Source organism: Corvus kubaryi, unplaced genomic scaffold, assembly GCF_017639235.1.
Source record: "Corvus kubaryi isolate FWS band 111438036 unplaced genomic scaffold, C.kubaryi_AGA036_p1.0 split1-73, whole genome shotgun sequence".
Classification (NCBI taxonomy): domain Eukaryota; kingdom Metazoa; phylum Chordata; class Aves; order Passeriformes; family Corvidae; genus Corvus; species Corvus kubaryi.
Window position 1 is genome coordinate 162510 of NW_024582081.1, and position 15424 is coordinate 177933.

Sequence of the window (15424 nt, forward strand, 5' to 3'; positions counted from 1 at the left end):
ATGAGAAGTCATCAAGAATAAAATAGTACTGAGATTGTGATCTTTAAAATGCAGAAGAAAACTGGAGGTTGGAGACCAATCATAGTTTCAAACCCTGTATTATATTAATTTCTGTACAATACTTTCACCAATATTTTGGCTTAAGTCCTATAGACCCACATAAGGGAAGAGAAAGACTCGTAATATTTGTATAAATCAAAATCCTAGCATGAATATAATTAAATATGCATAGCACAGTCTGGCAAGAAAGAGAATTATTATTGCATACATGCAAACAATATTATCCTATTTTCATATTTAAATCCTGTGAGTCATACAGTGCAAAAAACATGTTCTTCAGTGGAACAGAGAGTTAGATGTGTATATGGGTAATACTAAGAACAGGCATTCCAAGCCTCCTCCCCATGATCCTCTGTTACCTTTGATCCTGGAGAGAGTATTTGAGGGAAAAGGGGGTTTTTTAAGCTCATGAGGCTTCATTCTTCTCAGTGCTCAGTATAAAGAGGAGAGATGGCACATGATTAAAGGGGCTTGCTGATGTGCTTATGAGGTAGGTGGAAAGGAATCACGCAGTGGTTGAGGCTCCAGTTCTTGGCTTGGTGTCTGCATAAGCAGTGTCCAGAAGAACAAAATATACAAGGACTTATTTTTGCAGAGAATAGTACTTACTTACAAAAGTGCTAGCCATTGAATTCTGCACAGCTGCTGGCCTGCTTCCATCTCTAGCATGAGAAATAATCACCTCTGCTGGCATGATAGTCTGACTGAAGGAAAGTACAGACGAGAATTAGCTGCACTGTGGACCACTGAGGGTACTGCAGCTACCCTGCTGTGAGCTTTCCTCAGAGACGTCTACAGCCTACATGTTTGGACGTGAAGCTTCAGTGAGGGCTAGATTGTAAAATCTTCTCAGTTTATTTACATAAGTTAAGAATTTGCACCTATTTGACAAATGCATATGAAATAAGGTGCTTTAATCAAGTGTTTCTCGGTCTGTATCTGCAGCGTTTGGGTTGTTTGCTGTTCTGTGGTACCTTTTGCATTGCTATTCCTATGCCAACAATGTGACTTTGCTGTTGTGACAATGCAATTGCAGCTGTTAATGTATAGGATGAGAAAATGTTCATAGTGGTGACATACTGTTAACTGGAGCTATAACAGCAAAATTTATGTGATTATAGCTTCATGTTCCCCACCAAAAGAAGGCTAGTATAAAATCTGTTACTGAACTGTTAAATTAGGAGATGAAGAGAGCATATTCAACGGGGAAGAAAGTTTGACTGCAAATGTGTGAATTTTGCACTAGAATGGATGTTCAGGTGTTGCAGCAGGGATTACTGCAACATGTATAGGACAGCGAGGCCCATGGAAAGAAACAGGGAGCGATTCTTGAGAGAAGTTTCAGAGATCTTTATTCTCCAGCTGCATGGCAGGGGGACTGCCGAAGAACTGAGCAGTCACGGGGCAACCAGGGTCCTCCTCGGGCGGGGGAACACAAAACAACCAATGGGGAACAGGATTGACCAGGGAGCAGGGAGACCCCATAGGCCATGCCTCTACTCCAGGGTCTCCTCCCCCCGGACCCCATGCCAAGGGGGAGGAACCCCAACATTCAGGTTCTTCACAAATTGTACCCTCTAAGTATTGGACAGGATTAGCAAATTTCTGGGTATTTTAATAGAAAGAGGAAACCATGCACCTGCCAGCACTGAAAAGTTCAGAAGCCATGCCTGCAGAGAAATTTTTGCAATATAAAGACCTAACCTACAAAAAACAGACTAGCTATAATAATGTTCTCCATGCGCTTGGTGTTTTGTTTTCCAAAGGGTGACACATTCCCACCTGTCAGTAAAATTATCTCCAGCTTGTTTTAAACCACCTTCTGTTGTATAGAAATAGCTAAAAGCAGTGGGGATTGTGCTTCATTTGGACAAATGCCCTCTTATGGGCAAAAATTATACTTTTTCAGTTATTACTCTTGCCATCAGGAGGCAAGAATATAGTTACATCTGCTTTTTTAAATAATGTGAAATAAAAAAAATTCTGGATCATTCATTGACCTACTCAGGTGTTAATTAGGTTAGTTTCTGTGCTATCAATTTAATTCAAAGGAGCTGAATTTAAATATTAATTGCCTTATTAAGAGAGGAATTTTTTTTATTAGGCTCAATAAGAAAAAGCAGAAACAGCTACATTGCCTTTTCCTGGTACCTTAAACCTGGGATGAAAGAAGGAGCTGAATATTTGCTCACCATCTTCCTCTACCTGAGAGCAAATAGGTAGGAGGGCCCAAATAAGAAAAGCAAGCTTTGTCTTAGAAAGTGTATCTTCTATGGGCCAGGGACTATTCATGGAGATGTTTCACTTATGTCCATACAAGTGATATTTTTTCTGTCTTGGTGAGGAATTCCTGACTTGCCCTTTCAGCTGGTAGACTTCTGTAATATCATCCTGCAGAAAAATATGCTGATTTCCTCTACAAGTCCTAAATGCATAGTGTGTCTCTTGATGTTAATAGTGAAAAATAATATTTCCTAGTATCTTTTGGTTGTAAACAAACTCCTAGGATACCCGAGAGTAGTGGTAGTCACACTCCCAATTTTGAGATTAATTAATGATTTAACATAAACTAATTTTCAGAGATGAGGGTGAGGTTTTACTGTTGTTTTGTAACTTTTAAGATAAAAGGCAGAAATAACTGAGAAAAAGTGTGAAAACAGGAACAGTTTCTTGTGAAAGCATAAATCTGGTGAAGATAGCAGCAAAATTCATGGACCTTGGAAAGATGAAGGTGTGGACTTTGATGTCTTCTCCTGTTCTGCCACTGGGAACACATTCTTGACGAGTGCATTTAACCTCTCTGGCCTTGTTTTCCCATGCCTAAATTTGGTATAAAATTATATAGCAAACACTGTAAGGATCTTGAAATAGCTTTGTTGGAAAATAGTTTAGAGTGTGAAGTGTTGTGAGTACCTCGTGTCTCAGGTGGGGTTGCACTGCTTTACGCATCTCTTTGAGTCAGCCTTATTGAGCTCGCTTCCTCTTGGCTCATTCTGGACCGATCTCTGGCCATTCTGAATGCTGAGTCTCTGGCTGAGCATCACAGCTCTTCAGCCACTCTCCAGAGCCTTTCTGGATCATCTACTGTGCCTTGAGGGAAGGATTTTATTGGCAGCCAGATTTTAGAAATGGAAAAGAAGCAGGTTGTCTTATCCGGCTTTTGGCAGATTTTCTTCAGCAATTGAAGGTGCAATAACTAATTCATTGTCTTTTCAGGTCAGGCTTCGCATATACAGGTTCTGTTAAGGTTTCTGAGGGAAGAAGTTTTCAAATCCATGTGTCTTTGCCCATCAGTGCTGCTTTTGATTTTTCTGACTCCTTACTCAGACACACCTTGCCCCACACTGCTTCCCATGCTCATCCTCATTTCAGGTTAGAAAAGAGGAATCACAGAGCCAAAATTTTGTTTCCAAATTCCTCAACTTCTTTTTTAATGATTGTGAGCTAACCGTGGAGCACTACTTGCTTCCTGATTGCTAGTGCTAGACTAGCAATCTTACCCTTTATCAAGAAATCATTTTTGTCAAGTGCAATGAATATAAAACAGCATGCCAGTGAATTCTGCCATCCATCATGCAAAGCATTTGAGATTGTGCATAACTACTTTTCAGCAAAGGCTTGATTTCTGCTGTTTATAAAGACTCCCTGGTGCCTGAGCGAAGAATAGCAGTAATATGTGAAGGTTTATAAGTAATTCGAATACTCCTTCCCCATCCAAGTAATTGGATTTTAAAAAATTTCGTGGAGTGGAACGGATCAGCTTCAGAGACAGCAAGTCTTTTCTTATTGCTATCAACAAGGGGTAGCTGAAAGATGCTTAGTGATTTCCCTCCTCGGTAATACAGTTTAATGCATAGAAATTAATCATGTTTTATAAAAGCTGATGGGCAACACTGATTTTTACAAGTGGCTGTTTCATTAGCTCAGATATTATTATTGATTAATTTTGAGGTAGAGCCAAAGCAGATCTATTTACTTTATCACTGGATTGCTCACAGTGCATAGCAGCCACTGCTGCTAGTTGTAGAATATGTGCTATTTTTCAGGATTTTGTTTCATATGCCTTTTTTACAGAAGGATTATGGGTTTATATGGTTAGGTTTACCTAATGCTATTAGTGTATAACGCAACAGAACCAGTATGTGTTTGTGTGTGCAAAACCAGCTTTCTGGTTAAAAGGCATAAAGATCCTTGTGACTCTTGTTCTGAAGGCTTAAACGTATCTGCAATCACATCTGCAGTGCTAGGTAGGCCTTATTTCTCTAGCTCCTGACTTGTCCTGGATGCTGATTCAAATTACAATTAAACAAAGTGCCTCAAAAGCATACTGATAAAAACTGGCAGCATTATTTCTGCCTAGGCTGATAAACAGTACTTGAGTTTCCTTAAACTGTTCTACCACCCACCTCCCTTCAGCTATAAGTGGGATGTCATGGCAAAATGACAAGCATTCCCTCTTTAATACTTCTTCATGATGAACTGCTTCATATTTCCTTCTGAGGAAAAGTAAAATTCTTAAGTAGGAGAATTCCTTCAAGTTTTCTACACTCATGAAAGATAACCAAACCCCATCAGTATTTCATAATCTTCTCTTCGAAAATGGTGAAATGGTGACTTTGTGGTACGTTATACCGTGTCCATACCTCTCCTGGGTGAAATCTTCACTTATGGGCTTCCAGATCATGAAGCAAGGCACACAGATTGTGTAGTATTTGTGCTACAGGAATATGTGACATTACGAAGGATGTTATAAAATGTATTTGGGTATGTGATTTGTAACAAATAGTTGAACTAAGCTTTGTTTGCATAGCCAGCTATTTAGAAGGTAATTCGTCTGAGCAAAGCCTCCCTGCATTGCTGTGGGATTTTTTTAATAGATAGATGAGAGCAGGCAGCTCTCTCCTTTGCACACATCTACTATTCGCATTCCTGACCTCATTCCATGAGACTAGAGATCTTCTTATCAGACTCTTCTTATTTCCTAATCCTTCTGTGTTGAACAAGGCAAATCTTTCTCCCATAGTCTTCACGGATAACCTCTCTAGCAAATTCTTCTCAGAGGTTGTTAAATATCTGGAGCATGAAATTGTGTGGAGACTTTTGAAACAGAAGTGGAAATGTAAACTCAGCACAAGCATTATGGTCATGTGTTATGTGATTAAACTGTTTGATGTCTGTAATAAGGAACAAGGTAAACTTCAGATTAAGACCAGAATTTTATGACTGTTAAAACCAAGCAATTAGACAAGAAAATGTGGAATATTCCTTTGGAAAAACATCAGTCACTTTAACTACATGCATGTTTATTGTTGGTGCTTATCAATTCAATCACAGCATTGCAAAAGCCCATTAATCAGAAACTGATTTTTATATCACGCTTTATTTTCAGTGTCTAGGGTTTTTAAAAGATTTTTTTCTTGATGTTTTGGATTTTCTTTCTCTTCAAATCTTAATCTGTCCCTTATCCCTATTTTTTGCCTGTTTTTAAGAGTTTCCCTTATCTCTGCACACATCAATGCCATTTCTTGCTTTGAAAATGAATAATAGATATCTACTCTTTGAATACAACTTTATCAGCAGCTGTAGCTGCTTTTGAGCACATCTTAGGGTGATGCCATAAGTCTTCACTTGCTAGTAAGAAAGTAATGTAGAACTTTGCCTTGGTCAAAATGCATAGCATCTACTGTTTATTTCTCATCTAGTAGGGTTTTACACTGCCAGTGACCTAATATGTTTTTGAAAAATCCAAATATTAGTAAACTTTAGCTTTCAAAGATTAGAAACAAATAGCGTATTACAACTATTCACTCCAGAGAGTAAATATAGAAAGATTATAAAAGAGAAAATTTAAGCTTTTTACCTTTTCTGGAAAATACAGTTCTTCTCTTTGCTTTAATCTTCTGAAGCTCCTCTGCTTTAGGTGATTTTTAAAAAATAAAAATAACTGTCCATGTTTCAAAGGTCACTTGAATGAATATTTTTTCCATTTGTAAATTACCCTTCAGGTAACTTGCACCCCTTTAAACATCATGCAGATATTTCAATACTTTTGATAACTCTCACCAGTTAGATAGTCATTGTTATGGAGTACTGGAGATAGAGCAGAAAGAGAAATACCAGAGGAAGCATCTCATCATAATATGTACACATGCATATAAATCACAGTCCTGAGGAACCAGGAGCCATTCTTTAGTTTGGTGAGGCTTTTTTTGCTTTTTCAGAAATAAACACAGTTTACCCACATGAAAACTCAATAAATCCTTAAGCTTTCTGTGCTGAATTTCATCAGCCTTCTAGCCTGAACTGTCTGACCTCATAAAAATATTTCCCTCCCTGATTTTTTTTTGCCCTGTGCTTTGCCCTGTAGCCTTATCTCCATGTCCAAATTAATTTTGGGCATGTTCACAGAGCTGATTGAAGGCAGAATTGAACTTTGTTCCCTCTGAGAGCCAGCTGGCTGGAGGCCATCTCTGTCCACGTTGCAGTGCCTGAGCAGATGAGCTGTACTTCTCAGCAAGTCCCATTAAATGCATCCGAGCACCAGGCAGGCAGGGTCATGGCTTGCAGTTCAGAGACAGCTTGTGCCTGCCCAGCTCAGAGCTTTGGCCAGGAGAGCTCATGCCTGTGTGTCATTCCCTGGGCAGAAAGACCTTTATCTGCCCACCGTCTCCCTCCTTCTGGAGACTCAAACAAAGAAGGCATTTAATAATCTTCTGTACTTATCTGTACTAGCTGTTATTTGAATCCCTTTCTTATATTGTAATGTCTGCCTTTTACTGGAGTTTCTTTTTGGCTTACCTGATCACACATCATTGAAACCTTTTAATATGGCTCATCATGTGCTTTGCTAATTAAAACTCATGTTCTGTTTTAACTTTTTTGCTTTTATCTCCCTTGCACAGGGAGGCTTAGTCTCATCCTTAGTAGCCGATGCATTATTTTCTGCTTTTTCCATGATCTCCACATTTAGGTTGCACCTTTTTATCCTTCAGAAAATCCTTGGTCATCTCTGCCTCCTAGTGAGCTAAAGTGACAACATTTCACAGCACTGAAGATCATGTCCCCTTTCCCATATTCTGTTTAGTGCCCACACTGCCTTCACCACCAAAGTGCAAGTTTCAGTAAATTTAAAAGTGTTTTTTCACTAAATACTGAAAACATTATGCGGGCCACACATAGCTTTTCATTTATGTATGAAACAACAGTCCTCCTGTAACATCACTAACATATAGAATATATGGTATTTGTTCATAGCCTGTTGTGAAATGAATGCTGAAAGCAAATTTTGTGATTTTTCTCTGAGTCAGAAGATGGAATTTATTTTTTAATCTCAGCTGGGATGGGAGTATATGTAAGTTGTCAAGAGAAATCCTAAGTATTTATGAGGAGCTTTAATATGGATTTTGCAGCAAGTATGCCCACAACTGGAAGAGTTTCAGCAGGAGTGCTGCCTGAGTGGATATGGTTTCTATGTATTTAGTAACCCTCACTACATACCTTTTTCAGAAGCTCAGCTTGAACCTGTAAACAGAGATTAACCTTCCTGTTAGCAGAAAAATGATGCAGCTGTGCTTTTCTTCTTGGGCCTCTCTGGAGATACATTTCATGCCTCTAAGGAAAGACTGTTCTCCCTTCCTGAGTTTGTAAACTGTATATTTCAATGATGGTGACCTTTTGGTTTATATGAATAAAAATAAAAATAAATGTATTCAATTATTTTTATAGCTGCTTCTCCAAAACATGCAGAGTACTGCAATTCATTCTTTAGGGGTTCATCTTCTTTCCATTTGCGCTAGTATGTGCTTCTACTGGTCACTTTGATTTCAGTGGCACTGTGAAGGATGGTTGATCGGAGAATTAATTATTGCTTCTCCCTTACAAAGTACAAAACAGCTTGCAAGAAACACATCTTAGCCTTTGAAGTTAGTTTGTGATAGTTCCTTTTTTATCCTTTAGCTCCTTGCTGTTGCTTGATAAGTAGCAAGTTCTAAATTGCTTCTATTAAATTTGATGCATCGGTGTTACAATGCTAAGAGATTTTTCACAATATATCTTTAATTTGACAATTGGTGTGAATGTGTCACCCTTCAGCCCTGTTGGTTTCCAGATTAACATTAAAAAATTTCTGAAAGGAAATGGGCAGCAAAGAGTTTTCCATTTTTGCAGCTGGGAGATTTTTGAGAAATAAGAAATAGAGAGTAAAGCAGAAGGTTTTCCTGAAGAAGCACCTGTGTTTTGAAATACCACTCAAACCTGTTCACACATTTAATGAGTTTTATTCAACTGCTCAAATATTATATAATTCTTTGTATCTGTGTGTATGTGTTTATACAGCCACTCAGTCACAGAATATTCTGAGTTGGAAGGGACCCACAGGGATCATCGAGTCCAGCTCTTAAGTGAATGGCCTGTACAGGGATGAGGTGTTCTGTAAAAAATGTTATAATCAGTTACATTTTAACACAAAGTTGCTATTTTAAAAATGAAGTTATTTGTATGAAAAAATCCTATACAGTATTCTTCATTTGCTAGAAGTGAGTTCTTTTAACAATACATTTAGCACAGTTTTAATAAGTTTAGTGTTGAAGTAGTTTTTGGTACTTTTTTGTCTTTCCCTTAAAAAACAAATCACATTTTAAATCACAACTGGTAAACACTTATTAAAAAGTAGACTTTGATGTCTTTGTGAAAACAAGATGTTTTTAGTGGCATTTTTAAACAAATAACACCCAGGAAAGAGTATTGAATATTAATCTATGAATGAAAACTCTCAAAAATCAAGAACTGAATGAACCTCAAAGGATCTTCTGTGTTTGTACCTTCTAAACCTGATTCTCCAGGACATGTGAGAGGTGTATTTCTAGGGAAGACGTAAAAGACAACCTCACTACCTAGCCTTGTGGGTTTTGTTCCCCTAACTTCGAGAACAAAAAACCCCACTTTTTTTTTTTTTTAATGTTGTTCTGACACTAGTATGATAAACAGGTGTACAAATGTAATTTTCTGTTTTGATGCCTATTTCAAAAATGTCAAGTTAACAGTATAATAGGTGTACAAAAAATAGAAATTGTTTCTGAAAACCAGTAACAATCCAAGGACTGTATAATGCTTGCATTGTCTAACTTCAGTTTCCTACTTCTTTGTTTTGTCTATAGACACCCTATTTTTGGCCATCAAATTGTTGGGAGCCGGAAAACACAGACTATGGTCAGTGTAGAAATATTTCCTATTACTTTTGGAAATTATGCATTGTATTAATGAATGCATCAATGCCATCTGTCTTGTTTCACCATCCCACTGTTTAAAACATAATTATATGTCATGTAATTCCTGTGCAAGAGTTGCTGATATTGAAATGAATGTGTTGTTACCTTACTCAAAGTTTATCAGAAGTTGGTCAAAGTCATATTTTGGAGTAGATCTGAGGAGAAAAGAAAAAAACCCAAACCCCAAAATTCAAGACTCATCAAAACCTACCTTGCCATTTACATCCTCTGTTTGCTCCAGCAAGTGTAATTATTTACAGTGAGAGAATCTCAGTGAAGCAGAGGACAATTTATTGATGGTTGTGCAACCAGATTGAGACCCAAAGATGTGCCTAGTTTAGAGCTCTTATTTCTAATGTACACCATGTGGAAGGTTACTTATTATGAAAACTAATATGGTTCTGATATGAACTGTATTAGAAAATACCTTGTTTATTTGCCTGTGCCTTGGGGGTTTATTAATAAATTATATATTGTAATTACTGGTGTGTACTTGGACAGCAAAATCTGAAGATAATAGGTAGTAACATATTAGGAAAAAATCTCAATAGAAAATTAAAACTAAGTTAGGTGCCTCTGTACACCAAATAAAGACCTAATTTTTATAGAAAGTGGATCTATGAGCAGCCTCCTTTTCATTCTAGTCCAGACTGTAAGTACTGAGCCCATCTGAAGACCAGGTCACTTATTTAGGTAACTGAGCATGTACATGATAGGTTATGTTTTCAAAACCTCAGACCATGAAAGTCTCTTTTTACAGATTTTCAGAAATTTAGGTGAGTGCTCACTTGTAATTTGGATTCTATGCCCTTGGGAGCCAAAGACTCCAAAGGGGATGGATGGTTCCAATAGATGCTTCCTGCGTTTTTGGAGCAGAGAGAGTTTAGTTTCAAATACATTGCCAAATAAAGCAATTTTAAGCTGAGACTCTCAGCAGAGCTGAGTGTCTTCAAGGTAGAGTTTGAAAATGTGACAGTGTCCTCATCCTATTGGAGTGGAAAAATGTTCAATTTTTTACTGATATTTGAAGATGTCCAGTAAATAGTTATTGAAAGCTCCCAAGCAGGAAGGATTCTTACCACACATAAGTGTGCTTAGCCACTCCGTATGAGGAAGTTAGTCACTGAAGGAAAAATGACTGATTTACCATTTCTTACTTCAGTATAGTCCCCTAATATGTTAAAGATCAGCAAGTAATTATCTATGGTTTAAGAGACATTAAGTTGATCAGTTGTAATGTGTATCACGTTACTGGGGTGATTTTAATAAATATATGCTTAACATATCTGAATTTGAGATCAGGCTGAGAAAGTTTCTATTAATATCCTTTAGTCTAAAGTAGGAGACACTGACTTTCCTGTCACAGCTGATCAGTGGATTGGTCAGTGAATTATGAACCTTAGTCAGTAAATAGAAATCTTGTATAATCTGTCCAGGTTTTGCATGCCAGGAATACAGACTAAAGCTTGGAATCAATGCCTTTATCACACAGGGAGGTGCCTTTGTTGAACAGTAAATGTACTCATTTGAGAGCTTTTGAGATTTAAATATGTTTCAGTTGCTGAGTTAAGCTCTTTGATTGCAGAGGGAAGAAGGAAGGGGAAGCAAACCCTCCAATCCTGCTATGTCATTGCTCCTTCCATGTCATGACCAAAAGTGCAATCCTGTGAGAAACAGACCCACAGCTTCCCCATGCAACAGGGCCAGAGAATTGCACTGGAGCTACCAAAGGTGGCTGTGTCTCACCAGAACTGGATAATGCTAGGGCATTTGCAGGAAAATAAACTTTTGAGGCACCTTTTCAATACTGTTCTTATTAGGTTAACATCTGCTGAGTCCCAGAAATTAGCATTTTCCCTGTAAACAACGATGATCAGAGGAATACAGGAAAATCAAAATATTTAATAAAAATATTTAAGGAACCAAAACAAATCTAAAGTAGGTTTGAAACATTTTGAGAATATGAAAGGATAAATTTCACCTCAAATATATGCCAAATAGGTTCTGCAGATTTTCGCAGTAATTTTTACTTCCTGGAAAATATAGTAAATATAATTTATGTTATTACAGATATGCAAATGTACTTCATACTTATCATGCATTATGCTGCCGTGCAGTGCTACCAATTTCATGGACTTGTCCTGAACAAGATTGAAACTGCTCCCTCTAAAACGAATGACTGTGGCAGGCATTAGAAGTCACTCAAGACTAGCAAAAAGTAAACTCCCACTGTAATCTTCCTTGATCAAAGTTATTAACAAAGCAAATCACTTTCTTTGGCATTAACCTAATTTTACAAGCCTTTGAAAATACTCTAGAATTTTATTTTAATTTAAAAATTAATCCCAACCATTCATCTTTACTCACCCGTAGCTGGGCTACTGTCCAGAATGTAGCACACTGCCAGGAAAATAATTTATCTTAAACAAGAAATTAAATGAGATTGACATACTGTATGTTAGTTTATTACCAGAATTAACTAAGAAAGAAAATAATCCTTACATATTTGTATATGTTAATACCTTCTCTAAAATATAATTTGATCTACGTGAGCTTGTAATATCAAATATTTGCTTTAAAAAAAATTTTTCTGTAGAAAGTGTAACTGAAAAAGATACAAAGAATCTTCCAATATGTCAAAAAAACAGACACACATTCTCATAATAAAGCTGTAGTGCAATGCTATGTCATGGTGGCAAAAACAGGGCTTAGAATAATTTAATTTATGTCAAAATGGAAAATAGCCGTTTGATTGTAATTTCCAAAATATTGGCTATGATCATTCCGAGGTTACTGAGAAACTGCTAATTTTCATAAAGCACTGAAAATCTCCCTCCTTTTTCTTGAAAATGATGCTTGAAAGTGTTGTCAAGAGGGATTCCTCAAATTGCAAATAATTTTTACAAAGGAAGGTCCTTAAGTTCCATCTGTTGAAGTCCCATATGTCTTGGAGTCCACCCAGGCAGGACATGTTGTTCTTTGTAGAATGCCATTGGTTTTAGTGTGATTATGTTAGTGAAACTAAGTAATAATAATAATAATAATAATAATAACTAGTATTATTAAGGCCAGTGTAGTTCAAACAACTTTGTTTTTCCTGTGATAGTTAAGTCACGTTCCTGAATTATGATTAGGTTTTGTGACAAATAGAATTGGATCTCAATTCAGAAAATCTGGCTCTTGAAATGAACACAGCTAGTGGCTGAGCATGTGACATGCTTGTAATTATCTTCTCTTTTCTTACAGATATAATTTTGTAACTGACAGATTTTTCTTTCATTTTTTTTTATTCTTTAGGCTTAATTTAACTTAATTTTGACAATGTAAGAAGCTTATAAGAATTTCAGATGTATAAAATATGAAGAATTAGTAATTTTTACTCAATGTAAGAGGCTTATAAGAATTTCAGATGTATAAAATATGAAGAATTAGTAATTTTTACTCATTTTCTTTAGTGAACTTCTGCTGATGGTTAGACTTAAAAGTATCTGTGACATATCAGACTTTTTCTTACAGTTAAATGCATAATAAAAAAAAAGGGAAATATGCTCAAAGGAGAGAAAGAATAAAATTTAGGAAGTGCCACAGTCACGTACAGTCTTAGGAAGGTTTGGACTCATACTAGAAGACAAAAAGTCAACTGCATCTATGTAGTGGCAACAGGATGTTGTTTGAGCATTGTAATTTTTTTGTGTGCATTTCTCTCAAATGAGTTAAAAATGGAGGAGGACTGCAGAATATTGGTGTTATGGAGAATACAGTAAGTAACTGATAACACAACATGATTTTAAGAGCACTCGCCCATGTGATCTTTAAATGATACTAAGTTAGACTATTTTTTTGCATACTCAAAGCAAATTCTCAAATTCTGCTGCTGTGATGAAGGACAAGTTTTGAAAATGTAACATATTTTCAGTAGCCTTCCAGGTAAAGTCATGTAGTGCAAAGGCAGTCTCCTAGGAAATTAGAGCAATCACAGGTGTTGGGGGAAGTCTTAATTAATTGCTCTCTTTAAAAGTGTAAGATACCTGTCTGCATAAGTGCTGCAGTTCTTCAGATAGTCATGACTGTTATCTATCCTGTGTTACAGTAAAATGAAGTAGCCATTTACTTTTGCTGCGTCAAAGCTGTTTCATTATTATTCTCCAGCATTTTTAAGAAAGCACAAGACCCTCCTTATTAAATTTACTTGATAATCAGCTAACAAGTCAGTGTGAACAACACTTCCTTCCTTATGATACTTTCTTCTCACTTAAACTGACAGAGACTTCTCTGTGTTCTCCCTCTGCTTCTCTGTTCTGAACATGAGCCATTTCCCCTGGCTCATTTCCCTCTTCTCTCCCAAACTTGCAGTAACGCTAAAAAGTACATAGTGCACAAAAAGTAATTGCAATCATGTATCATGTTTTTCACATGTTGAAAATTTTCATATAATTTTCTCTTATGAGTCTATTGCTTACTTATTTTACATGCTTAGCTTCAAATTCCTCTATGAAAATTTGAGTAGTCCAGGAATTTTCTCTCTGATTTGTCTTTCTGTACCCTTTAGCATAGAGTGACTGTTTGGAAGGAGAACTGTACAGAGAATGCATTATATGTTTTCTTTGCCCAAATGCACAGGAAGGATTTCCTTGGCAACAGCTTATTAGTAAACAATTTGTGTTTGAGAAATACTGATCCCTGTTGCTTACCTGAACTCGGCTGGAGCACTGTGTGTGCTCAGCATCTCTGGAAATCCACTCATGACTATGAGTCAACAGCTTGGGGCAAAACTGGTAGCAGAGAAGCACTTTTGATACAAATTGTCATGTATAAAAAAAAAATTATTTGTTAAAATTCATGCCATGAGACTTTATGAAGAATATGTAAATAGTTTCTGGAGAGCTCTGCCGTTCTATAATCTGAAATCTTGATTCTCAGTTCCCATTTTTTCAACAGCTGATGTCAGTGTGTCAGTAATGACTCCTGCAAGCAATTCTTTTAAATCCCTAATACAGATCCTTCAATTAAGGATCTGTCTCTCAAAATTTTCTGGATTTCTAGGTGTAGTAAGCAACAGACTTTTCCCACCAGAACTCAAGTAACATACTAAATTGTTGCTAAGACTGGGTTGTGACCCCTTAAGTGAATGACTTGCCTTTAGGAAGCTACATATACAGAATATATTGACTAAGACCTTGGTGGCAGGACTAAGTGAGGAATACAGTCTACCAAGAATAACAGCCTCTCAAGAAAAGTGTGGCTGGTGCCAGTGCTTGCTATGCGTAAAATTTGATCTGGGCAGAACCAAATCAAATGTGCTTTAGGAAAGACATTTACATTACCAGAAAGGTGGAAGAGGTGACCTACAGTATTTTTTCCCGCTCTGAATTCATATACCATTATATTTCTCTGCAGAGATATATTATTTACTCATTAGAAGCTATCTCTGTCATGTAAATGATGAAAGTCTCACTTCAACAAGCATGGCCTGAATTTTGTTCTGATCCTTGCTAATTCTGACATTGACAAACCACTGCAATGAAGGCTCTTTAACCAGGAGGCATTCCCTGATAATGCTTTCCAGTCATCTCACCACTTCAGAGTTTCGTGCTTACCTGAAATATTCTTTCCAAAAAAGTGTAACTTATTCTCATAATATGAGGAGCATGGAAAATGTGTTAGGCTGACGCATTTGTATGCACACATAAGAAAGGGTAACTGATCCAGGCACATGTTTCTGCAGTACTGTTTTAAAAGCATTGATAATTGCATCTAGGTCCCCTATAAATAGAAATAAAATTTCTTATCAAAATTCTGAGATTCATAAACATAACTTGGAATTTTCTGAATTGCTTTCAAGTTACTATGTTTAGTAAATGAAAGAGTTTTCACAGAATACCATGAGTTGGAAGGGAATCACAGGGATCCTTGAAGTCCAACTCCTGGCTCTGCACAGGACACCCCGAGAATCTCACCATGTGCCTGAGAGTATTGTCCAAATGCTGCTTAGATTCTGACAGTCTTGGTGCAGGGACCACTTCCCTGGGTAGGCTGTTCCAGTGCCCATCCACCCTCTAAGGGAAGAACCTTTTTCTAACAACCAACCTGAACCTCCC

The 15424-nt window shown here is 37.0% G+C and overlaps 1 protein-coding gene across 11 annotated transcripts in view; it reads left to right on the plus strand.

Moving 5' to 3' along the window:
- RGS7 (regulator of G protein signaling 7) overlaps positions 1–15424 on the plus strand; it is a 242747-nt gene that overhangs the window by 161549 nt on the left and 65774 nt on the right. For all 11 annotated transcript variants that reach the window (XR_006013825.1, XM_042014398.1, XM_042014403.1 and 8 more), the window contains exon 5: positions 9216–9267. Coding sequence is in view for 10 of the 11 variants with exons in the window: in XM_042014398.1 (XP_041870332.1) it covers positions 9216–9267 (52 nt within the window). In the remaining variant the exon portion in view is untranslated. The remainder of the gene's footprint in view (positions 1–9215; positions 9268–15424) is intronic.